This window comes from Orcinus orca, chromosome 2 (genome assembly GCF_937001465.1).
Source record: "Orcinus orca chromosome 2, mOrcOrc1.1, whole genome shotgun sequence".
Lineage (NCBI taxonomy): Eukaryota > Metazoa > Chordata > Mammalia > Artiodactyla > Delphinidae > Orcinus > Orcinus orca.
Genome location: NC_064560.1, coordinates 20,322,054 through 20,348,713, shown reverse-complemented (window position 1 = coordinate 20,348,713; position 26,660 = coordinate 20,322,054). Strand labels below are relative to the sequence as shown.

The 26,660-nt window shown below is 42.7% G+C and overlaps 2 protein-coding genes and 1 long non-coding RNA gene across 5 annotated transcripts in view; 1 reads left to right on the top strand and 2 right to left on the bottom strand.

Annotated features, from left to right (window-relative positions):
- LOC125963548 (uncharacterized) overlaps positions 1–26,660 on the bottom strand; it is a 268,458-nt gene that overhangs the window by 27,143 nt on the left and 214,655 nt on the right. The gene's annotated exons all lie outside the window — the stretch shown is intronic.
- The window catches only part of UPF2 (UPF2 regulator of nonsense mediated mRNA decay), a 212,855-nt gene that overhangs the window by 23,633 nt on the left and 162,562 nt on the right, over positions 1–26,660 (bottom strand). For all 3 annotated transcript variants that reach the window (XR_007475620.1, XR_007475621.1, XM_033439209.2), the window contains exon 22: positions 8,266–8,320. Coding sequence is in view for 1 of the 3 variants with exons in the window: in XM_033439209.2 (XP_033295100.1) it covers positions 8,308–8,320 (13 nt within the window). In the remaining 2 variants the exon portion in view is untranslated. The remainder of the gene's footprint in view (positions 1–8,265; positions 8,321–26,660) is intronic.
- The window catches only part of PROSER2 (proline and serine rich 2), a 41,298-nt gene continuing 27,257 nt past the window's right edge, over positions 12,620–26,660 (top strand). Inside the window, exon 1 of the mRNA XM_004275857.3 lies at positions 12,620–12,790. The gene's annotated coding sequence lies outside the window, so the exon portion shown is untranslated. The remainder of the gene's footprint in view (positions 12,791–26,660) is intronic.

Genomic DNA, 26,660 nt, shown 5'->3' with positions numbered 1-26,660 from the left:
ATTGTCTACTTGTCTGTAGGGAGCATGGATGGCTGTTGTCATATCATGTAAGGCATTTTTAGAAAGTCAAGGAAACTTGGGGGAATTCCCTGGCAGTCCAGTGGTTAGGATGCTGTGCTTCCACTGCAGGGGGCGCAGGTTCAGTCCCTGGGACTAAGATCATGCATGCATGAATGCATAACATAAATAAATAAACTCTTCCCCTTTAAAAATAAATAAATAAATAAATAAAAAGAAATATATATTTACGGCAAAAAAAAAGAGAGAGAGAGAGAGAAAGGAGAAGGTGGAGATTTTGGGGGGACGTGCAAGCCACACTCAAGCTGAGCTTCAAAAGGACCAGCAAGATCTTTAAAGGTACAGAATGAGAGCAGCTCTGGCAGATTAGGGTGCAGGTTCAGGAAGCATTCAGGCCACAGACGCAGCAAGGGTCTGAGTGAGGAGGGAATCTGGGGGCCAAACAGAGGAATGCAGCGCTGAGGAGTCTGGGCTGAGCTTGGCGTGTGTGAGCGGGCCTCTGCTTGAGGGGCCTTTAGCGGGCAGCATTCACACATCACAAACTGGGGCTTCGCTCCAACTTGTCCACTTATTAGCAACAAAGGAATTGAGTCATTATTACAATAGATCCCCAGGTTCTGTTATGCCACGCCCCATGGTCCTGTCCCGCTTGTGAAAAAACAAAAGGAGACAGTTCAGTGGCCTCGTAGTGAGTGACTGACTTCAGCTTCTTAACAAGGGCAGGGTCAGAAGCCTCCATTCTGAGAGTGGGATTGACATCTATACACTAATATGTATAAAATGGATAACTAATAAGAACCTGCTGTATAAAAAAATAAATAAAATTAAAAAAAAAAAAGAAGTCTCCATTCTGATCTCCCATGAAAGATGTATGGGCTTGTGCCCGAGTGAGCAAAGCCTGGGGAGAGGGGCGGGTCTCTGAAGTTCAGGGGCTGCTCCAGCAGGATTGGAGGAGCCCCGTGCCTTCCTACCTCCACCTGACATCCACGGTTTCCTCCCAGTCTGTCTCCTAAGAGAACTGGGTCATCACTTCACAATCTGGAATTGGCTACCAAGAAGGCTCTGTCCCCAGAGGACGGTATTCACTGGTGAAATGGAAGAGGCCTTCAGAGAGCAGACAGTGCCCAGGAGATAGTGATCAGACCCCAGGGCGGTGGTCAGCCCACACCTGGCACTGACATGCCACACAGACTTGGCTCCCGCGGGTGCTACAGTTCCAGTTACTAGATACTTTTTCACTTATTTAAAGATGTCCGGCCAATGCCACCCTACAGGTATGTCTTCGCTGGGCTAGAGGACAAAGGCTATCTCTTTTAAAAATATATTTAAATAGCTTTTTATTTCCCTAATCCAATGTTTATGGCTTTCTTCAATTGTCTGAAAACTATTTTGCCAAAAATTACAGTGTGTTATTCTATTACCACCTTATTGTAATAATACCCTCCTTTTATAACCACTCCACCTGTTGGGCAGTGTCCCTGAATTTGCAAAGGCCTTTTACTGAAGAAAGCCACAGATGGGGGAGCAAGAACCATGTCCTTCTGCAGGTTCTCTTGGAGCCTCAGTTTCTCCTCCTGAAAATGGGATCTATAATGTCATCTAGTTAACGAATTAGTATCTGAAAAATACTTTGAGATTGAGGTGTGAGAACTGCTATAGGATCAGAGCTATGGATGTAGCTTTTAAGCCACAGAAGTGGTCTTGTGTGTAATCTGAATATTCTTAACACACAAAAGGAGCTTACAGTTTAAAGGCATCTTTTAGTAAATGCATTTATGAAATGAAAAATTATGTGGCCCTCTTAGAAATGTCTCAAACATTTGGAATTTCTTAACACAATATTTTAACGCAATGTTAAGTCAGAATGGCTTGTTATTTGTTCTGCCCTCTGTTGATTAGATCAGATGAATTTAGCTCTAGAGTCAGACCTCAATGGCTTCAACTATTCAATTTATGAATCTAAGCAGGCCTGTTCCTCTTCAGTGCTCATAAGCACTTCTTCCCAGGAGAGGAAGGGGAAGGGAAAGCCAATGAAAATTAATTAATTTTGCTATTTTTAGTGAATGTGGGAAGTGGGCTGATGGGTGACAAAACTCAAAACCTATTATGGAGCTGTTTGGATATCAATTACCCCTGTTCCCCTCAAATGGACGCTGGAAAATGGGCATATTTAGATACTCTGTTGGGCGTAATTATTCTCCCACCATAATACAGGTTTTGCAGGGATGGGCCATCTGTCCTGCCCGGGAGAGTCAGCGTGAAGCAGACTGCATCCCTTCCCCAGCCAGCTCTGCCCCTCACCTGCAGGGTCTTGCATCTATTTTTGTCACCTCTGTCAGCCTGGCTAAGGGGTTCCAAATAAAACCGAAGGAAGACATGAAGATGGCCAAAAAAATGAAGTCTGCGCAGCACGAGCCTGTAGCCTTACCTTTTTGTAGCTTCTGTGGTCTTGCCTGAATGAAGGGCTTTACTCTGTGTTGGAGGAGGTGATGCTTTAGGTAGGTTAGCCTTACTCGTGGAATTATTGTTTGGATTTCTTTGGTACATGGAAGCACAGAATCTTTTCACAAGTTAAAAGTACTAACTTTGCATTTGGCATTCAGTAATTCTTTATGGAACACTTCGGGGAAATGTTGTGGCACGTTCCATCGAAATAATGGATTTTTATGTAGTTCTCAACCTTTAGCTGAGACACAGCTTCTATTTTGTTGTCATCCCTGTAGCCCTCCCTCTCAGTAACTCCTCAGCTGACTCCACTCAGATGAACATTTTATAAGACAAGATTTCCACATTTCTCATGTTTATGACTATTCCTAAAACTCTCATAAAGTTTGTACTTTCCCCCAATACTAATTTAATAACCTTGAAAATAGTCAACAGTATGAGCACAAATTCCTTAATTGGCTTTACAGAGAGAAAATGCATGAAATAGTACTGCTACACCCGGTCAACACAGACTCAGGAACGGCAGCTCTGGTCAAAAGCAGAGAGCAGTGGATTAGAACAACCACTTTGTCACTTACTACCCAAGTGAGATTGAGCAAAGTCACTGAACACTTCTGAACCTCAGTTTCATCTGTAAAATGGGAATAATCACCGTCAAGAGGATTAAATGTGTGTGAATATGTTTTGTCAACCATGAAATGGTATAGCTGTAACGGTTGTTATTATTTATACCCCTGAAATGTGAACAACAGGGGCTCCAGGCCTTTTTTTTTTTTTTTTTTTTTGGCCGTGCCATGCAGCTTGCGGGATCTTAGTTCCCGGGCCCCTGGCAGTGGAAGCGCGGAGTCCTAACCCTGGAAATTCCCTCCAGGCCTTGAAAAGAGCTTAAGAAAGAAGGTCGGGATCTGAGAGAGAAGATGATGAGCCCGAAAGGTGAGGGCCAAACACTTAGCATGAAAAACACATGTCACCGGTCCCATAAGGATGTTAACATGTATGAAGAACAGGCACCTGGTGCCCCAGGTCAAGTCTTGTTCGTGAAGATTCTATAATCCAGGCAACTCCCTGGCCTCCAACTTCCTGAGGTCACTGTTTCACTTAATAGCAAAATGAAATGCAGTCATTAACAGCTGAATCTAGAATACTCTCATCTATTTCTCTAACATATCCAAGAACACATGGGTTTGCCTTCTCATCCACACTGTCACCGATTTCCCTGCTTTCCTCTGACTCCAAACCATTACTCCCAGCCCCGCTTTAACCGTCCTCGCTTTCCTGAAATCATGGGATATGACCCTTTCCGTTCCCCCAAAGCACTGCCGGCATTACATGGTTTGGGAGCAGCGGGGAGAACTACCACACGGTGTGCAAACACTTCAAATCCAACGTCAGACATCGCTGCGCTCTCCAAGTCCCATCGCTTTCGACATAAAGAATGTTTTATATCCACATCTCTCCACAGGCCCTGGTTTTCTTCCATGTTTCTAGCTAGCCCTCCCCACCCCCATTCCTCTAGACTCTTCCATTTCCTTCTTCAGGATCCCGACCCCTTTCTTGAGATACCAGTGGATTACCCCTGTTTCTGTATCATGCAGAATGATTTAACATTTTTGTGTGTGTGTCTATACTTCTCCCAACTCAAGCGTCCTAAGCAGACAGCCTCACCTTTCACAACCCAACAGGGATGATGAATGGATGAATGATTTTAAATTTAATGAGATGCCCAGCAGACAATTTAAAACCAGGTTCCTGACCACAGTGAGGGGAGGCACTCAGCTTGTTAAATGAAATGAATCATGCCCAGAGGTGAAGACTGTTCAGGTCATGGTCATAGAAGTCATATTTGAGAGCAGGGTGATGAACGTCTTTGCCCAAGGAGAGCAGAGTGAACTCTGCTATAAGACTCAACTTTGGGAATTAAATACTTCTATTTAATGGACAGTCCAAGCTCCTAGATGCCTGTAAGCTGGGACGAGAACTCAGAGAAGACAGCTTCAGAACAGTCGTGGGAATAGAACCCGGACAGCCAGGGTTTAGGAAGTGAATGGAGGTGGAATGAAGAAAGCAGTAAAGGTATTTAGGCTGCTGCACTCTTTTTTTTTTTGCGGTACGCGGGCCTCTCACTGTTGTGGCCTCTCCCGTTGCGGAGCACAGGCTCCGGACGCGCAGGCTCAGCAGCCATGGCCCATGGGCCCAGCCGCTCCGCGGCATGTGGGATCTTCCCGGACCGGGGCACGAACCCATGTCCCCTGCATCGGCAGGCGGACTCCCAACCACTGCGCCACCAGGGAAGCCCTAGGCTGCTGCACTCTTACGTGAATCATTTACAAAGCTAGTAAGCATTTTAAGAAAAAGAACTCTATTCCTGTAACTGGTTTACAGAGGATTCTCACCTTGCTGGGGATGTAAGCACGGGATGGTTTCATTGCTGTCAGCAGCTGCTCTCTGCTGAATCCCCATTTCCCACCAGCGATCAGACTGGCCAGATTTAATAATCTGCCTAAGATTTTGGGTTATTAGACCAGTCTCATTTTTGTATTTAAGATTCAATTCTAATCATTCAACGACGACGACAAAGAAAATAGCAAGTGTTGATGAAGATGTGGAGAAATTGGAACCCGCATACAGGCGTTGCAGGTGGGTGCAGCCACTGTGGAAAACAGTATGGTGGGTCCTCAAAAAGGTAAACCTGGAATCACCATACGATTCAGCAATTCTACCTCTGGGTATGCACCCAAAATCACTGAAAGCAGGGACTTGAACAGATTTTTGTGCACCCACATTCACTGCAGCATTATTCACAATAGCCAAAACATGGAAACAACGTAAGGGTCCAGCACAGAAGAATGGATTTAAAAAGCATGGTCTATACATAAAAAGGATTATTAGTGAACTGTAAAAACGATGGAAATTCTAATACATATCATGACATGGATGAACCTGAAAACATACTAAGTGAAAGACGTCGTCACAAAAGGACAGATGCTGTGTGATTCCATTTATATGAGGTCCATAGAGTTGTCGAAATCATAGAGACAGAAAGTAGAACGGTGGTGCCAGGGGTGTGGGCTGGGGAATGGGAGTGAGGATTTAACGGGGACAGAGGTTCAGTTTGGGATAATGGAAAAGTACTGCAGATGGGTAATGCCGATGGTTGTACAACACTGTGAGTGCACTTAATAGCACTGAACCGTACACTTAAAAATGGTTAAAATGGTAAATTTTATGCTATGTATATTTTACCACAATTAAAAAAAATTTTTTTTTAAAGGTTCAGTCCTAGGCATTCCATCTCAAACTCAGTCACCTGGCCCATCGGCCCCCCAGCAGCTTGCTTGTTCTGCCCTTGGGGTAATGTATGTTCCCGCACATAGAGCCCCAAGAACTGGAGGGTCCCCTTCCACACGCTTGGACGGACTTGGAGAGTGGGGTGGGTGGAGCTGCCCCATCTTCCCGCAAGGCTCACTGAGCTTGCAGCCCTTCCAGCCCAAGGGAAGGGACTGCTCTGAAATCTCCGCCTGGCAGGTCACAAGCCTTTCAAGTCTGTCCCCAAACCTCAGTGGGAAGGACACACTGTGCCATGCTCCTCGGCTCCCAGAATGCTCACTGTGACCTTCTTACCCCGCTCAGCTCCTCGTGGCCTGGGGGTAACTACGAGGGCACCCTAGCAAGAGTCTAATTCCCCGTTGTGCTGAACCCCAATCTTTATGAGTGATTGTCTTAGGACTCTCGCCCTGACTTGGCTGTGGGGATTAAAGGAACCCCTTCCCCTCTGTGGCAGGCAGAATTCTAAGCTGGCCCCCAAGATTCCAGCCCCCTAAGCATGAGTGGAGCCTGCAGATAGGATGGGATGTCACCTCTGTGATTATGTCACATTATGTGGCAAAAGGGATTCTGTGGATGTAAAGGTCCCTAATCAGGGACTTCCCCGGTGGTCCAGCGGTTAAGATTCCACACTCCCAGTGCAGGGGGCCCGGGTTTCAATCCCTGGTCAGGGAACTAGATCTCGCATGCCACAAGGAAGATCCCGCAGGCCGCAACTAAGACACGCTGCAGCCTAAATAAATAAATAAATATTTTAAAACAATAAAATTAAGTCCCTAATCAGTTGACTTGGAGATGGTTAGAAAGGAGATTGTCCTGGGTGGATAGAAAGGGAACACAGCCCCGCTCCAGTCTCCTGTTACAGCCTCCCACCATGAATACTAACTGCATCTCCACAAAGCTTAGGACCTGCAAGCCTCTTCTTAGTTTGGAAATGGGACTGGGGGTGTAGCTGGCAGTACAGCCAGCTCAGAAGTGTTGACCATCAGGAAGTCCTGAGAAGCTGGTTAGTTCCTGGTGACTTCCTGAATGGGGAATGTAAGAGGTAGGTATTTTGGTCCTCAGGGCAATTTTAGTACAAGAGGGAAAAAATATCCCACATTTTATCACTCCCAGTGAACGGAAGCATTCGGTGTGATTTCTTTTCCTATTGTGATTCTCTGTAGGAAGAGGGTTTTTTTTTTAATCCTATTTAACAATTTAGAAATTGAAATAAAACATTTTAAGCTTATCAAAGGATTGCCAGTTTCATTTTCCCCATCCTTTCCTCCACCAGTACTGCAACTTGGAAATACAGTTGAGACCCACTGTCTGAGCACCTGGTGGCATCCAGGTGGCACTGACGGGAACAGAGTTATTGAATCTGTAAGCTGGGGACAGACCTGGACTCCACGGTCCCACTAAGTGGTTAACGACCCTGCTCAGTGATTCCTCCGTCTCTCTGACTGTAACACTAGGTACATTTTGCTCCCTCAAAATCAGGGAATTAACATCCTTAAGTTCAGGGTCACATCAAAGAAGAAGTTATGTCTTGGGTCACAACAGAAATGTATAAAAAAGAAAGTCAGCCCTCAAACGTAGAAATCTGGCATAATGAAATCTTTTACCTGAAATGGGTTTAGAAGAATTCAACTTAGCAGAAGGTAACACAAACTACAAATGTTAAGTATTCCAATGCACTGTACTCATCTCTCCTTCCAAATGTCTGTGACACAAACAGGACTGGGTCTCACTGGGTCCTAGCTCTTACCTAAGACCCACCTGAGGCCAGTTTCAGCCCATATTCAAATCTCCTGAGAATAAGGTTCACTCCAAAAGCACTCATGAGGAGTGGAGGCCTTAGTGAAATTTGTGGGAAGACGGACAGGGTTAAAAGACACCTGCACAGAAAACTTCTCAAGGCTCTCCTGTCCCCGGCTCCCCAGAAACCGCAGGTTCCTGGAGCCATTTCCAAGACCCTGTCGGCTTTGCATCCTCCATCTGTAAACCGAAAGCTAGCCAGAGAACAGCGGAAGTGAAGCAAGTTATCCTCAGACAAATTTCAACCACCCCTGAGTCCTCAGGCTTATCTCTGGGGGGATACGGTTCACCTCACCATTGTTTTATTTACAGAATCACTTCTATTTCATCTAGGGATTAATAGATGGTTGGTGACTAACCAGTTTATCATTTGAGTCTTGTCTGCATCCCACCAACCCCTCCTGGACCATAAATTCCCTGTAGACAGGGAACTTATCCATACTTGTTCACTGTTGCATCTCCTGGACTTTACCCCTAGTAACACCTGGCACAGAAGAAACCACAAGCAATCTCTGGATGAAAAATGAATGGGCTCCATACATTCTCTCTTCCTGTTTGGACGTCAGTCACTTGGCAGGTCCTAAAGCGTGAATGAACAGCACTTCTTCATCAGGGATCTTTTTAGAACCTAGCTTCTCTTTCAGACTCTTATCATTGAGTTCAGATAAAATTATTTACCATTTTCTTCCACATTTGTTTCTTCCAACATGTAGTTCTCCTTCAGAATATCGACCTGGAATACAGACAAGGTAGCATGTTATCTACTTGCTTTCAGGAAGTATGGAACCACTTTATTATCATCTTTTAAAGTTTTTCTTGAAATTTGTCACCAAAAAACCTCCAGGCTGTAATTTCCTCATTTGTAGAATAATTATTTCCTTTTTTAAATCAAGAAATTTCACTAGCAAGTCATCCTTGAAATGCATCAATCTCCTTCTCTTCCCTCCTTCTATTATCTACCAAATATTTATGGAATGTTTGATATAAGCCAGACTCTATGCTATGCACATTGGCATTTATTGTATCAAAAAATTTGTATTAGTCTGTATTGATTTATAACAGTAAATATAGAACCACAACAGAAAATTTGGGACATATACAATACTATAAATAAGAATCACATAATCACAGCCAGAAAGAGTAACTGTCAACCTTTTGATATATTTCCTTCTAGTTTTTGAATATATACATGCATTTTTCCATAGTTGAAGCAATAGTTTACACACAATTCTGTAATGTTCTTTTTTCCCCTTTAACAATATATTTAGGTATTTTCTTGTGTTCATGAAAAATACCTCATTTTTAATAGCTGCATAATAGTTCACTTAAACTTCCCCCTAATTTTGGATTTTTTGGTTGTTTCTAATTTTCTGACATTATGAAAAAGGAGACAGTGCACAAATATTTTTCCCCTTTTCTGATTATTTCTGTTGAATCCCTAGATATGGAATTGTAGGCCAAAGTATATAAACATTTTTAAGGGTCTTGAAATATTTCACAAAATCACTTTCCAGTAAAGTTATATCAACTTATGCTCCCACTATAATATATAAAATTGCCCATTTCACTGCACTCCTGCCAGTACTGAATGTTAGAATTTTAAAATGTTTTTCTAATTTAATAGATGAAAATATTGCTTACTATTTTAATTTTTAATTTTTTCAATTACTGGGTAATCCAAACACTTTAAAATATAATTACATATACACACTAATCGTTTTTATTTTTTCTTTGAGGAAATTTTCTCATTGAGTTATTAGAGTTTTCTTATCAATGTGTGTGTACTCTTGTATTGAGGATAAAATGAACTGTCAGGGCTTCCCTGGTGGCGCAGTGGTTAAGAATCCCCCTGCCAATGCAGGGGACATGGGTTCGAGCCCTGGTCCGGGAAGATCCCACATGCCGCAGAGCAACTAAGCCCGTGCACCACAACTACTGAGCCTGTGCTCTAGAGCCCGCGAGCCACAACTACTGAGTCCACGTGCCACAACTACTGAAGCCTGCGTGCCTAGAGCCCGTGCTCCGCAACAAGAGAAGCCACCGCAATGAAGCCTGCGCACCGCAACGAAGAGTAGTCCCCACTCGCCGCAACTAGAGAAAGCCCGCACACAGCAACGAAGACCCAGTGCAGCCAAAAATAAATTAACAAATAAATTTTTTTTAAAAAATGAACTGTCAGATTTGTTCTGTTTTCTATTTTGTTCACAATATTTTTAGTTGTCACAATTTTTGAATTCTTATATAATCTAGTCTACTGGTCAGTTCCTTTATGATTTTTCGATTTCTTTTCTTCCCCCATCTTGAGGTTACATAAATATTTGCCTATATTTTCTCCTAGTTTTAAAGTTCTTTAATGTAGCTGAAATTTCTTTTAGCACATAATGAAATGTATGAGCTCAACTTGATTTTTTTTTTCAAATTACTAGCTTTCTCAAGTCCATTTTATTGAGAATCTGTCCCTTTTTCATTTATTTTAGATGACTCCATCACATATTAAAATCTACAGTATATCAACACTGTCTTTTTCTGGGTTATCCTATTTTATTATCTATATCATTCAATATCTACTAATATTCTATTTTGATACTTTAAATTATTATTTTATACTGTTTAACTAACAAACAGGGAAATTTCCCATCTGTTTCTTCATTTTCATAATCTTCTTAACCCTTCTTATCTGCTACTTGTTCAAGTAAACTTTAAAATAATTTTGTTTTAGCCTCCCAAGGTAGGTGTTAATAGCTTCATTGAACAGTTGAGGAACTGAGTCTCAAAAAGAATAGACAGCTCAAGATTACACATATTCTAAGTGGAAGAGGCATAAAGCAAAATCATGTCTTTTGACATCTCCTCTTTCAGCTCTAAAATGCTGTAATTTTTAGTAAACTCAGGAAGCTTACTCGCTAACCACTTTCTCCTTTCCTGTCTATCTCCCTCTAGTGGTCATTATAAATATTGCAGTTTCTCAAGCCAATTTTACACAGTAATTATTTTTATACAACAAAAATTATGTTTAGCTTAAATTTTTAAAGTTTACTTTAAAATTTTTAACTTACACAGAGTTAATAAGAATAATTGTCTAATATTTTGAGCCATGTATCACCGGCATTTTCTTAGCAAAGAACCTCAGAAGAATTTAGTAAAAATTCGAGTGAAAAGAAAGTAAAATTTTGTCAATTTCATGGATTTTTTAAAGTAGTAACAACAGCAGGTCCAAAGCCCCTCCAGATGTTTCTTCGTTCTTTTCTCCATTGATGTTATCTAAGTACTTTTAGGAATAACAATCTTTAAATTCCCCCTCTAAGCCATTTCTTGTTTTCTTACCTCACTTTATGTCCTTTCTCACCTTCTAGTGCCTTTGAGTAGGTTCAGTTGGCACATAGGTGCCTGGGCAGGGGTGCAGGGGGTACTGGAAGGCAGCCTGAGCTCAGGTACTCACGCTGCGCCCTGGCCAGGTCTGCACCGGCCCCGCGGAAGGGCCACCTGTTCGCAATTCCCACAAAGATCAGGTACGAGCTAGCAGGGCTGGCCTCCTCCCCCTACCGCCTTGGTTGAAACCTCAGTCTCATTTTCTTCCCTGTTCGTTTCCTTTCCGCCACACCCTCCCACCCTTTTTTTCTTTTTGTGCCTTTTTCTTTTCCCTTTCTTCCTTCCTAATCCCATCATCCTTCAATTTCTTCTTCCCTATCTCCTCTTCACCTGGAAGAAAAGATACCGTGTAAAATTTAATTCGTACACACAAGATAATGTGTACATTAAAAATTTTAAAGCTAAAAAACTAAGCTACACATATGTTTATACATCATAAAAGCTTAACCAAGCGAAAAGAACACTACTAAAAAGGAAAAATAATTCTGGGAAGCACTTATAATGTCTTCTTTTCTTTATCTGAATTTGTGAAAAACAGGAGCTGCCTATGTTACTCTCGCCTGTGGCTGTTTAATACTATTTAACTTTTACTAAGCCAATTCACGATACATGCATTAGTGTTTACGTGGAACAAAATTTAAGAGAAAAAAGAACGTGAACAGAAAGCTTAGGTCCATTATTCAATGAGGATTAAGGACTGACAGAATTGAGAATCTCTCCTGGATTTGGTTCAGAAAGAGGGGGATAATAATACTTGCCTAATTAACTAGTAAGTGCGGTAGATTCAAGTGCTTTGTAAACATTAATTAAAGATGCAGGGAGTTAGATGAGGCCAATATGTTATTAGTGAAAAAGTTTTCTTCCCTTTAATCAGGTATCTCCTCCTGGGGAGAGCAAAGAAATGATATAAGGAATTGGGGCTCAGCCCCGAGTGCCACCAGTGACTCAGTCATCCTGTGCCACCAACCACTTCCTTAATTTTCTGTAAAATGGGGATAAGCACCAACAGCACTTTGCAATACGGGTTTTATGTCTGTCATTTGAGTATATATCAAACACTATAATTAATAAAACCCTATAACTCTTGTTTTCTCCTTTCCTACAGAGTTGTCCCACCCCATGGAAACACCGGTAACATTAACTTCCACCAACTTACAGAAGCCTTCCACAACCAGCTATTAACCTCAGTGGATATTTCCATGGTGATGAAGAAGAAATGGCACCAAGGAATGGGGTCAAAACCTCTTGGATGAGCTTCCTCTCCTTTCTGAACCTCAGTTTTCCTCCTCTGTGAAATGGGGATAAGAAATTGGGGGTTCTAAGGATTGAATGAAATAATGTGTGTGTGTTAAATGCCTTGTCCAAGGGTAATAAGAATTCGATACGTGGTAGTTATTATTGTCATTAAATGTAAAATAACCTCTCAAAACTGACCAAGGAGGGGAAAAAAATGTCCCGTCTTATTCAGAGCTTCGAATGCAAATCCCTATTTCTCCTCCGAGTGTTTAACTCAGATATGGGGCTGGAGTTTCCTCAGATCGTCCCCAATTCAAACCTCGCACCAACACCGAGAGGCGGCTGCGGGGCAGCGCCGGCACAGGGGCCTGTCCCTTTAAATGCCCCGGGCGCGCGCCGTGTGAGTTTGGGGAGGGAGCAGCCGAGGCCCCGACGGGAGCGCGCACGAGCGCGCGCGGCGGGAGCGCGCGTAAGCGAGCGCGCGGCAGGGCGGCCCTGGAAGGTCTGCGAGGCGCGCGCGGGCGGACAGGCGAACGGGCGGCGCTAGGGCTCGGCTCCCGCTTGCGGTCCGGGTGGGCTCCTGCGGGACTCCTGCGAGGTGAGTGCGGGCTTCTCGATCCCGGACAGGGTCGGAGGGCGGGAGGGCGTCCTGGCAGCCGATCCCCTTGTCCAGCACGTCGGTGAGTGGGGCGACGTTTGCAGCCGGTCGGGGGAGATCGGGGCTCTGGTGGGGTCCAGGGCGGGAAGGGCGAGCCCCTTTGCTAGTGAGCCGGCTGCCTGCGCTTCCCGCGCGTCCCTGCGGCTGCCCTCCCGGCGGGGATCTCTTCTGCTTGCTCTCCCGCTCCTCCGCATCGCGTCCCTTGGAAGTTAGGAAAGGCTCTGGCGCCGTCCGAGGGGCCGTCGTCGACCCGGTGGCCTCCCACCCGGGAAACCCGGGGCCTCATTCGGGATCACGGGGGTCCGCGTGCGTCCGGCTCGGGGGCGGTGGGGAGGACGCGAGGCTTTCCGACTCCGAGGCTGTCCTGGCGGCGGGTGAAGGTGGTCCATGGCACGATTCTTGCTTTACGCGCAGAGAGGTCCGGGTTGTCCCAACACCCCTGCCCTGTCCCCACCGCCCTCCCCGGAGCACCAATTGCCGCCGCAGCCGTCGAATTCCCAGGGCGCTGTGTCCCATCCCCCAAGGAGAGGAGGGCGGGAGCCTCATATTGGCAGGAGGTGGCCGAAGCCACCTGTTGAACTTGGGTCCTGCGCAAAGTGACCAGTAGATTTTCGTCCCCAACCCCGCTCCCCAACCCCTGACCCCCAACAGGTAACTGAATCACGCGGGAACGTGTAGGATCAGCCGGTGAGCAGGGGCGGGAGGGATTATAAAAAGAGAAGGCGATGTGGCCGATGTGATGCAAATAAAATAAACTCCAGAATTTCTCCAAAGCTTTGAAAGTTTCCCAGTATTGTTTTACGGAGTCTAAATTTAAGCACCTAGCCTTTTATATTTTTATATTTTATTTTTTTCTTAAACCGCGGGAACTAACATCAGAAAACATTAACTCTTTGCCAGGACCTACTTGGTGCAAAGCGAAAACTTAGAGTAAAGGAAAATGATTTTTGTGTCTTTTCCCCCTAAACACAGTAGAACACTCAGGTCTGTTTCTGGAGACTGTAGAAAGAAGGTTTCTCTGGCTCCAATTTTCATGCAGAACAATTTTTTTTTAAATCTATATTTCTGAAAGATATAGAAACACCAAATCAGATATAAGTGTAAACGTGAGGGAAATGCTCACAGGAGAACCTAAGTTTATTAAAGATGCTTTTCTACTTTTTTTTTTAAGCACTACATTCTTACTGCTCTAGCATGCACTGAAAAGTCTGCCCTCAAAGCTCAGTGTCTGAATGTTACAGATTGTTTTTCTAGGTGGAGGAGGTATTTTGGTTCATGAGGCCAATGTGGAAATACAAACAAATGCCCTGTTTACTTGGGATTGGGCGGGAAGGGTGGAAGTTGTCTAAAATCTCTCTTGCCAAAGTTGACAGTGTACGTATGGAATCTTGTGTATTTTCTTGCTCAGACCAGTAATAGCCATTTTTAAGGGACGGGGTATATGCCTTGGTAACAGCACTTCAGAGCCTTTTTTACATTTTGGGGGGGAAAAATTTTGGATGCTGATAATTTAAAAGTAACACATTTTCTCCATTACTAGAAATCAGAAGGCCAAAATCAGATAATTTAGAGAAGGCTGGAAAGAGGAGAGATGCTTTTAAGAAAACATGCGGGTGTTTGACACCACGATGGCTCCCTTTGTGGCGGAGGGCGGGATTTGCTTGTTTTCGTGCAGGCCCTGCGTGTTCATTAATTCATTCAGCAGTATTTTCAGGCCTGTTTGACCACCTACAATGTGCTGAGTGCTGAACTAGTCATGGGACATACAGACACATCTAGATAACAGCCACACGGCCCAAACAGATTAAAACCAGATCGAGTAAGCCTTCATCAGGAGCTGAAGATACACCTGGCCCTGGTTCCAAAGTTCTCAGACACCTTAGGAGCCTGTGGTTGGCACCCTGTGTTGATTGTCAAGATCATCTCAAGTAACTACAGGAGAGAGAGCTGAGCCTTGAAGCCTGGGGGGAGAGAGGGGAAAGGCTTGGGTGGAGCAGAACTGAGAACAGGGCATCCTCTGGAACAAGAGTTCAAGTGCGTCTTATCCGCCTGGTTGTGGATGGCCGCCAGTAGTGCCGTGGCATCCTAGAAGCATCCCAGAACCTGAGCCGCTGCCATCACTGGCGGAGGGCGGCTTTTTGTTTCAGTTTCCACTGCCCTCTCTGGTGGCAGTGTTGGTGGCTTCCCCGCTGCCTGTGTGTTCTCAGGAGGATGGGCTGGGCAGCTCTACCCCTGGGACGTTGCAGCCTTCCCCTCTTGAATCTGAGTGGGTCCAGCATCTGTTCACATTGACACAGTGGCGTCAGTACAGTGCAGTCACTGTAGCCACCTCTGTAGAGAACCACCCTGAAGCTGCACTTCTCAGTAACTCCGTTGTCCCCCTCCCAGACCCGCAGCATTAATCTTGAATCTTGTTTTGAGAAAGTAGGTGCTGGGTTTAAAATCCGTGCAGTCGGGATCGGTAGTAGAGGAATGTGTAGGGCAGAACATTCTGCCTTGTTGGTTAGGGATGTGATTGCTCCTTACGAACTCGTATCTTCAGACTGGATATTTCCAAAGACCCTACCACTGGAAACACTTGGTTCTCTCTCTCTCTCTCTCTTTTTTTTTTTTTTTTGGTAGTAAAATACATACAACATTGAATTTATCATTTTAGGGTGTACAAATCAGTGGCATTAAGTATATTCACATTATATGTGTTTGAGAAGAATGTGTTTTCTTTCATTTTGTTCTGCAGAGGTCTACAGATATCCGTTAAATGAACCTTATTAATTGCATCATTCCTCACTAACTTTGCGTCTGCTCAACATGTCAGTAATTGAGAGAGGTATATGAAAGATCCCACTAGAATGGGATCTTTGTCCATATCTCCTTGTATTTGAGCTAAAAAATATTCTGAGACTATTTGTATAAACAGCTTTCTATTTTAATATCTAACAGTATGCATTTGTAAATTTATATTGTTAGACATGCAATGTCTAATAGGAATTGAATTTTTATCATAACATAGTTACTTTTATCACTAGTGAGGATTTTTGCCCTAAAGTCTATTTTGTCTGATAACCAGAAGTGATCTTTTAATTGTTGCTGTTGTTAATATTTGCTTGATATGTCTTTTCCCATTTTTAAAAATTTTCTTTCAAATATCTTTACTAAGGTATAATTGACATTCAATAAACTGCACATATTTAAAGTGTAAAAAAGTACATTCACAATGTTTTGCAACCATCACCATTAGCCAGTTCCAGAGCTTTTTCATCACCCCAAAAGGAAACTCCATACCCATTAAACAGTCACTCCCTATTTCCCCTCTGCTCCAGCCTTGGCAACCACTAATCTGCTTTCTGTCTCTATGGATTTGCCTTTCTGGATATTTCATGTTAATAGAATCATACAACATATGTCTGGCTTCTTTCACTTATGATGCTCTCAAGATTTATCCATGTTGTAGCATGAATCAGTACTTCATTCTTTTTCATGGCTGAGTAATATTCCATTGTAGGAATGTATCACAGTTTGCTTATTCACTCATCAGCTCATGGACATTGGGTCATTTCCACCTTTTGGTTATTGTGAGTAGTGAAGTTATGAGGAACCACCAAACTTTTTTCCACGGTAGCTGCACCATTTAACATTCCCACTAGCAATGTTGGAGGTTTCCAGTTTCTCCACATCCTCACCAACACTTGTTATTTTCCATGTTTTTGTTTTTATTGCCACCCCAATGGGCATGAAGTGGTGTCTCATTGAAGTGTTGATTTGCGTTTCCCTAATGACTAATAATGATGAGCATCTTTTCATGGGCTTGTTGCCCACTTCCAGATTTTCTTTGGAGACAGGTCTATTCAAGGACTTGATTCTCTTTTGTATTAGCTTTTATATCACCAGCATCTTGCATGTAAGTATAGTTATTTTTATAGGACTTGGTTTGTATAGTATGTACCTTCTCCAACCCTCATTCTATTGTTTTGGTTTTGTTTCTTTCTCTTTCTCTTTCCGGCTTCTGCTGCTCCTTCCAGGAGACCAGTTGTCTGACTAGTGCTTTTTTAATATTTAATATTCTACCTATTTTAGTTATTGGTCCGAAGGCCTGGGCTGTTCGTCTCTTCATTCAGCAGTATTTGTAGGCTGTTGGGCCACCTGCCATGTGCTGATCACTGAGTCGTCATTGGAGATATAAACCTACTACTCCTCATACGCTTCTCTTTTGGATGTTTGCAGGTTACATTTTATTTTTTTAAACTAACTGATTCATAGAGCCTGGCATAGGGAAAAAGAGCAGTACTTAACTCTCTCCACCAGAGGTTTCAATACCAAATAGCTGTGTAACCATCGGGTTCACCACTTTACCTTTGTGGACCTCGGTTTCCTGGTCTGTAAAACTGGGGGCAGGACTAAATTACTTCTCAGGCCCTCTCAGACCTTGAAACTGGAGGTTATACATTCATGATTCACCACAGCTCTCCTTTACAAATGAGTGTATGTAAAATAGTTTATTTTGTAAAACTTAAAGGAATTATCTTGTGTGGGGAAAAGAAAAAGATGCCTGTGCTCTTTTATACTAGACACGTGAGTTTGGTCAGGTGCTGTTTTCTAAAATGGCACATTTGACATTTTCTGTGAAGATTCAGAGGGTCTGAAGAGCTTTCGTGAACATTTAAGTTCCTTCCGTGCTGGGTACAACTGGGAATATAGAGGTCAATGAGTGTGGTCCCCACCTTCGAGGATCTTGTGATCTAGTAACAGACATATAGGTGTCAAGTGGGAGTCTATCTCAGAGGCCCACAGGTCTTCAGGGAGTGGAGGATAGAGGTACCCTTTCTTTCAGGAGGATGTAATGGAACCGGGCCAAGAAGGGCAGGATAGTGGGATGTAAGAATGGTAGAACCGTGGCTTTGCTCATCATGCCGAAAAGTTTAGCCTTGAGTTTGGGGGCATGAACCGCTGACGGGTCACGAGTGGCCTGTGTTCTGCTGTGGACGAGACGTTTGTACACTGAGGCAATAATCTGAGTTGAGCGGAGGGTTGAGGGAAGGACAGAAAGATGAAGGAGATAAGACAGTACAGACAAGGGGATGGCGCTGAAAATGTCCAATGTTGAATAGAAGTTCTGGTGCAGAAAAAGTCCAAAAAAGCATTCTTCTGGAGTGGAAATCTGAAGCCTAAATCCAACTCTTTCTGACCTCAGTTTCCTCATATAACTTGTCCTCCACACGTACTAGAGAACAAATGAATTTGTGGTCTGAGCTCCTGCTGATACAGGCAGCTTCACTTCATCAGTCAGATTGTCTGTAAAGTGTGTGTGAGGTGAACCTGTTGTGTATTTTCCCCCCATTCATTCCTTTGTGATTTCAGAGGTATCATCTGAGGAAAAGCATTTTAGTATCAATGTGTAATAAAGCCATACTGCAACCAAAATTGCATTTCAAGGAACACTTCGCTTTTTTACAATGTTAATTATCAATTCAGTTCCGAAACTGTTAGGTTAACCACAGAAAACTACCTATATTCAACTATTTTTGACCTACACCAATGGCAGCTTCATACAATTCAATTTACTAACTGCGGGCCAGGGGTCTGACCCTTCCCTTCTCAACCGCTAGAAGAATGTTGCCGGGAACTTGAAAATTCACATAAAAATACAGTGTGTTAAATACTGTATTTCCTACCGAATTCTCATGTCAGTCTTGTTTTTCTTTTCCAAAGTGGTGAGGAGCCGGACAGCTTCAGTAGCCAAGGGGTCTTTGTCAAATTTTGAGTAATTATCAAATTCCACTGTTGATTCATTTAAGGTGCTGAGCTTTCTCTCAGAGAGGCTGATAGGCCCTTGAAATGCTGACATCAGTATCATCTTAACTGTTGGTTAGCGTCATCCAGTTTTTTCAACAAACATTCGGTTGTCCACATTTCTTTTCCTTTTTTTTTTTCCAGTTTTTTTTTTTTTTTTGCGGTACGCGGGCCTCTCACTGTTGTGGCCTCTCCCGTTGCGGAGCACAGGCTCCGGACACGCAGGCTCAGCGGCCATGGCTCACGGGCCCAGCCGCTCCGCGGCATGTGGGATCTTCCCGGACCGGGGCACGAACCCGTGTCCCCTGCATTGGCAGGCAGACTCTCAACCACAATTTAATTATATTAAGTTGAAATATAGTTGATTTACAAAGTTGTGTTAGTTTCAGGTGTACAGCAAAGTGATTCATATATATATATATATATATATATATGTCTTTTTCAGATTCTTTTCCCTTATAGGTTATTATATAATACTGAGTAGAGATCACTGTGCTATACAGCAGGTGCCTGCTGATTATCTGTTTTATACTGGTTGTCCCCATTTCTTTTTTTTTTTTCTGGCCACGCCCCGCACCTTGTGGGATCTTAGTTCCCTGACCCGCACCCCCTGCATTGGAAGCACGGGGTCTTAACCACTGGACCGCCAGGGAAGTCCCTCATTTCTTTAAAAAGTTCTGAAAGCCCCTTGTCCCTACCCCTCTATTAAAACTGGAGTAGGAGTTTGCACCCAAGGGCCTGGATTTGCAAGGAGGGAGTTGAGTGCTTTGTTCCTGGGTTGCAGGTGTCCAGGAAGAGGAAGGAGAGAGCCTCTGGAGATGCACGGCTGGCAAAGAGATTGGGGAAGACTGGGTTCAAAGTCTGATGCAGTGGACTGACCCAGCAGGAGGTCTTGCGGGAGCTGTGCCCCACTCAGGTTTGGACTCAAATCTGTTCAGCCTGAGATAAGAAATGTAAATCAGATCTTGGCTTCCAGTCTAACCAGGTGTTGTAAATACCAGCGCAGGATGAACATGCTCTCGGTCAGCTTTATTTTTGCTGTGAGGAGGAATGAAAAACTCAGCTAAGAATTTTTTTGAGCTTCTCAGAAGAAAGAAAAAGCATTATAAAACAATAAGGTATAATTGTTATGACAAGTAAGGAGGTCTACATTTTAGCGCCCCGGAGTAGGGCATAGTGCGTGCTCTGGTGACATTTGCTGAATAAATAAAGAGAAAGCACACAAGCTTGTTTAACGAAACAAGAGCAACTTAACCTGGGACTTTTCCTTTGATTTTTTTTTTTTAATTTGTTAAACAATCCAGAAATGCAGTATGCATACAGAATGTAAATTTTTTTTAAATGAGCCAAAAATCAAAATTTGAAGTGTCTACCTTTGCAAACATTTCATCAGATGTAACTAGATTTTCCTCCTGTTGATGCTTTTCTGTTTGCTTCTTCCTGGGTTATTACTTTTTGTTATTAGTAACAAAACTCAAATCTGGTCAGGGTTTTTTCGGGTGAGGATTTACGTTGGGAAAATCTGATTTCCGAAGCTTCTGTTCAGTGGTAGTACACTGGTGGTGGGAGACGTCTTCCCTTGGGGCCTGTTAACCAGCCTACCTGGCTGAGGCCTCTGCTGTGAAAGTGTTTGCTTATGAGTAGGCGAATCAGTTACTTTCATGTGGCATACTGCCTTAAGTAAATTAATTACTGCCTCCTATTAACAGTTGAAAATATTCACAATTGAGAAGATCTGAAACCAACCTTGTTTTTTACATTGTTCAGTAAGAGCTTTTCCAAAAAAAAAAAAACAAAACCTCTAAATGAAAGCATGCTAATTCTTCTGGAGAAGTAAAACTACCAGCCTTTGAAGTGTCTGTCTTTAATACCCTTGAGTGCCAGTTAAGAGTTTAAGGTCCTAAGTTCTTACAGCAGACATTTTCAGAAGTAAGGGAAAAAACCATTCAGAGAAAAAAGCGAAAGAAGGAAAAGGAATGCTAAACCATTGACCATGTCAACCGTTTAAAACGCCAGACAAAATTAAGCCTCCGCCCCCAGCTCTCCCAGCAACAACCAGCCTCTACCTGAAAAAGATTTCCCTTTGATGTTCTGTGCTGGGATCCAGTTCTAGTTTGCTAGTTTGCTTAGTGAGTATTTTTTGGAAGCATTCTTTTCTTTCCAAGGCTTTTGTTTTCTGCACATGGAGAAAGAGCCCATACTAAAGAATAGTTACTACTTATTTATTTTACTTCAGCTGTTTATTTGTGTAGAGGCCCATTTTGGAAGTTAATGTTGGTCATGGTTACACCTGTCGATGTACACGTGTGTGCATTCATCCTGATACTTATCACATGTTAATATCAGGAAGCATTACTGGCTTAGTGTGTCTGATGTTATTGGTGCCAAGTTTTTAACAGATCATTATTTGTGTTTAAAGTTACTCCCCTCCTGCTCCACATTTGCCCTTGATTGGAATATAAAGGTTGACTGAGAGTAATTTCTCATAAATTTCAAGGCTTTGGTCTCTGAATATGATAGAAGGATAAAGGACACTTACTGCAACAAGGTTAACATGTCTGAAACGACTCCTACGTGTTCAAACTTTTCTTCTACATCAAAGGTCTGTTTTAAGGATACTCTCATGGTTTTAGAGTTTTAAAATATAAATTTTTTGTTCATAGCAGCACTATTTACAATAGGCAAGACATGGAAGCAACCCAAGTGCCCATCAACAGATGACTGGATTAAAAAAACATGGTATATATGCAATGGAATATTACCCAGCCATAAGAAAGAATGAAATACTGCCATTTGACGTAGTGTGGATGGATATAGAGAGTATTTGCTTAGTGAAATAAGACAGAGAAAAACTAATACTATATGATATCACTTATACATGGAATCTAAAAAATAATACAAATGCATGTATATACAAAACAGAAACAGACTCACAGACATAGAAAACAAACATGATTACCAAAGGGGAGAGGGGGGAAGGCAAGGACAAATTAGAGGTATGGGATAAACAGATACAAACTACTACACATAAAATAGGTAAGCAACTAGGATATACTGTATAGCACAGGGAATTATAGCCATTATATTACAATAACCTATAATGGAATATAATCTGCAAAAAATACTGAATCACTATGCTGTACACCTGAAGCTAACACAATATTGTAAAGCAACTGTACTTCCATACAATTTTTTTTAAATAAATAAAACATAAATTTTGGTTAAGTAACAAATACTAAGTCAATATTTTGGGATGAATATTTTCCAAAATCCTGTGGCTATAGTTTTAAAAAAAGAGAGCTTTGCCTGCAAGTCTAGTCTAACTGAGGAAAAGGAATTATCAGCATAATGAAATCTGATGTGATGAGTTGTATCAGAGGGAAAAAGGTGGCATCATGTGGTTAAAAAGTGGTGGAAAGTAAGCAGTACTGGAGGAGCCAGGCGATGGGCAGCATTCTGAAGGAAGACTAGATGGGGTTTGCCATCGTTCATGAGCCAGGCTTTGAGGATGGAGAGGAGAGGGACGGGGAAGCAGTCCAAACGTGGCTTACACCCGAGCAGAGCATGAAGGAGACCCGGCTGGATAAAAGGGTTCCTATTGTGGCAATAAGTGTGAAGAGACAAGGTTAGGCCAGATTCCAGACACACTTTAAAGCCCTATGTTCTTACAGCTCCTTGGCAGGATTGGTTAGGAAAACAAAAACGGTGCCCACTTTGATAGGCCTGTGGTCCCAAAAGGAATCCAGGATTTCAGAAAGGTTAATTAGGTCTTTGCAATTCACTGGTGAATGTTGCACTGAATCTTTTTTTTTAATTATTATTATTTTTAAAATTTTTATTTATTTTTGGCTGCGTTGGGTCTTCGTTGCTGTGCGCGGGCTTTCTCTAGTTGCGGAAGAGGGGGCTACTCTTCATTGCAGTGCGCGGGTTTCTCATTGAGGTGGCTTCTCTTGTTGTGGAGCACGGGCTCTAGGCGCGAGGGCTTCAGTAGTTATGGCACGTGGGCTCAGTAGTTGTGGCTCACGGGCTCTAGAGTGCAGGCTCAGCAGTTGTGGTGCATGGGTTTAGTTGCTCCGTGGCATATAGGATCTTCCCCGGCCAGGGCTCAAACCCCTGCATTGGCGGCAGGCGGATTCTTAACCACTGCGCCACCAGGGAAGCCCTGCTTTATTTTTAACAAAGTTTTTGAGGGCAGAAAACTTGGAAGAAAATGAACTACAGGACCCCAAACAACTTTTACCTGCCTACCAGGTCAGTTCTTTACATTTGGGTCTAAATGTGCATCTTTGGTACTGAGAGGGATGGGAGGGGCCAGAGACTGTCCTTTATGTGTGAAATGGGAGGTGGGACTGAGAGTTGTGTTGCATTATCAGGTGTGTTGTCATAACTAGAGCACAATCATTTCTATGGAGTTCATCTATAAATTATTTTTAGGGGGAGAAATGAAATGATTAGTCTAAGAATTTTATTCAAGCCGTAATTAAGTTGAATAGTAGAAAAGAAAGAATATCAGGACTCCGTTTCCTTTTAACTTATGGATTAGGTTAATAAAACAGTATAAAAAAGTCTTGGCATCGATTACAGCTTCATTTTCTAGGTAATTTCTCATAATAAAACTTTTTTTTTTTTTTTTTTTTTGCGGTACGCGGGCTTCTCACTGCTGGGGCCCCTCCCACTGCGGAGCACAGGCTCCGGAAGCACAGGCTCAGCGGCCACGGCTCACGGGCCTAGCCGCTCCACGGCATGTGGACCGGGGCACAAACCCGTGTCCCCTGAATCGGCAGGCGGACTCTCAACCACTGCGCCAGCAGGGAAACCCTAAAACTCATTTTTGTTAATGCACATCACTCCCATAAAAACAGGAATGAGCAGAGAACTAGACAGAAAACTATAGAAGCTATAGAAAGCTATAAAAGTAGGACCCCTGTCTTCTTTGTTTGTGTAAATCAGAGCAAAGTACATCAGTACATGTTCAGACAAACAAAGGTTGTCAAGAGCTGCCAGCATTAAGGCCAACAATGGCTATTTTGTGTTTTCTGATTATTTCATCTAAGATTGTGTACATTCCATGAAAAATGGCTCTGTCTTTACTTTCGCCCACTGCTTAACCATAGGAAAAGCCCATGAGTGGTAATGAGCTGTGATGACCCAGAAACAGTTCCCACGGGGAAGCTCCTTCATTTTTAATGTCCTTGAAGGTCAAGAAGAACATATCTTTTTGAAAGCGGCTTGGCTGTTAAATCATCATATTGGGATTTCTCAGGATATAGTCTTCAAGGTAATTTCTGTCCTAAGATTCTTTTTCTAGGTTTGGGAACAAATCTTCCCAACATTCCTATGAATGGAGAATGAGATGATGAAAGACTGGGATGTAGGTTTGCACATGGGTCTGGCCCTTGTGGATGGCCCAATATGGGAAGGGGGTGTTTTTAAAAAGCTCATTTCTTCTCCTTTCCCAGCTAAGCTGTGCTTCTGCTGACTGTACCGTAGCTGTGGTGGTTCATAGTGGTGTCTAGACAGGAGTCGGGGTCTCTAAGCCTGGATCATAGCCCACAGGGTTCAGAACCCTAAGACCCAACCTTTCTTTTGTGAAGCGTTTGCCTTGGCTGTGAGTTGGAGCAGTTCTCTTTCTAAAGTGTAAGGCAGACATGCTAAGCAAAATTAGTTCCACATCACTTGGTTAAGGAGGATCATTTTCCCCTTCGTGTTCAGAACTGCAAAGACAATAATCACCCTTGTGATTTTGTTTAGCATGTCTGCAGGGAATCTAAGTCTCAGAAGACGCGATTCCCTTCCCCCCACCAAGTGGGACAAAGCTTAGTAGTTGAATGCAAGGGAACTTATCTATTTGTTCCAGTTTAGATTCTTAGGTAAATTGGATCTGGTCAACCTTTCCCTGGCTAATTTTGAGCTAAATTATGATCCAAGAAAAGTTTAAATTCAGGGTTTCTCCTTCCTAGTTAAGCCAGACCGCCTTCAGCGTTTCCCTCCTAAATTGCCCCAGGGTTTCTAGATTATGGGTGTCTCCTCTGCTTCTCTCTTTAAATCCAAACTCATCTGTCCTGTGTCATCTCCTGAGATCTGGACTTTTCACAGTTTCCCAGGTGATAAAATGATCTGATAAATCATTATTATTCAAACCTGCAGGAAATCTTCCTTATTGTTTTTCGGGCAGTAAGAGGTGTGTAAGAAAACAGTGTGGTGGAGCAGACCAGGTGTAGACTATAGTACAGTCGATGTGTGCCCCGCCCCCATCCACCCATCCGCACCACTGGGATGTGTCCCTGGTTATGGATGTAAAATACAGGGCTGTGTGTGCTTTAAATGTATACACATGGATTGTGCTAAGACTCTAATTATAACTTCACTCCATACTTGTTCAAGATCCATCCACACCATCGTCCAATTGATTGCTTCTGACTGATGAACAGTATTCCATTGTAAAATGTTTACCTTGTTTTTGCTTATTCTTGGAGTTCATCTTTTGTTAAATCTTTTCCCAAGTAATATAATGTATATATGCATCTTTATTTTATGCTATTTTTAATTAATTAATTAATTAATTAATTATGGCTGCATTGGGTCTTCGTTGCTGCACGTGGGCTTTCTCTAGTTACGGTGAGCAGGGGCTACTCTTCGTTGCGGTGCGCGGGCTTCTCATTGCGGCGGCTTCTCTTGCTGCTGAGCACGGGCTTTAGGCACACGGGCTTCAGTAGTTGTGGCATGTGGGCTCAGTAGTTGTGGCTCCCAGGCTGTAGAGCACAGGCTCAGTAGTTGTGGTGCAGGGGCTTAGTTGCTCCGCAGCATGTGGGATCTTCCTGGACCAGGGATCAAACCTGTGTCCCCTGCATTGGCAGGCAGATTCTTAACCACTGCACCACCATGAAAGTACAATTTTATGCTTTTTTTTTTTTTTTTTTTTTTTTGCGGTACGTGGGCCTCTCACTGTTGTGGCCTCTTCTGTTGCGGAGCACAGGCTCCGGACATGCAGGCTTAGCGGCCATGGCTCACGGGCCCAGCTGCTCCGTGGCATGTGGGATCTTCCCGGACCGGGGTACAAACCCGTGTCCCCTGCATGGGCAGGCAGACTCTCAACCACTGCGCCACCAGGGAAGCCCTATGCTATTTTTAATGGTATCTTTTTTAGCTGTTGTTTGTGGCTAGTATATAGAAATTGATTTTTTTTTTATATTGGCTTATCCCCAGCGACTTTGTTAAACTCTTACTGATTCTAATAATTTGACAGAATTTTGGAGTTTTCTACAAAGACTGTAATTATATGTGAATAATAACATCTTCCTTTTCAATCCCTATTCATTTCTTTTTTTGCCTTATATGTGGGTTATGACTTAATATACAATATAGAATAGAGGATGGGATGGTGGTAATGGGAGTGGTTTTAATATTTTGCCATCAAATATGATGTTTGCTATAATTTTTATGGATATCTTTTATTGGATTTAAAAAGTTCTCTTCATAATTTGTGAAGTTTATTTTTAAATTATGCATAATATTAAATTCGTCCAATGCTTTTTGTCATCTATTGAAATGACTGTATGACTTTTCTCCTTTAATCAATTAATGTTGTACTGTATGTTGGAAAATCAACGTTATTCCAACCTTGCATTTTTGGGATTAAGTCATCTTGGTCATTATTTGCTTTCTAGATCCAGCTTACTAATAATTTTGTTTAGGACTTTTTGTATCTGTGTTCATGAATGACAGCAGCCTATAATTTTTTCTTCTTTATACATTCTTGGGTTTTGGCATCAAGGTTTTAATAGCTTCAAAATGAGATGAGTTTGTTTCTACTTTTTCTCTTCTCTGCAGAAGTTTGTGTAAACTTAGAGTTATTTGTTCCTTGAATGTTTCATAAAACTCTCTAGTAAAACTTTCTGGATGTGCTGTTTTCTTTGTTGTAAGATTTTTATATAATGATTTATTTTCTTTAATGATTATATTACTATTCAGATTTTTTCTTTTATTCATGGTGTTAGTTTTAAGGAGATCTTCTCTTAGGAAT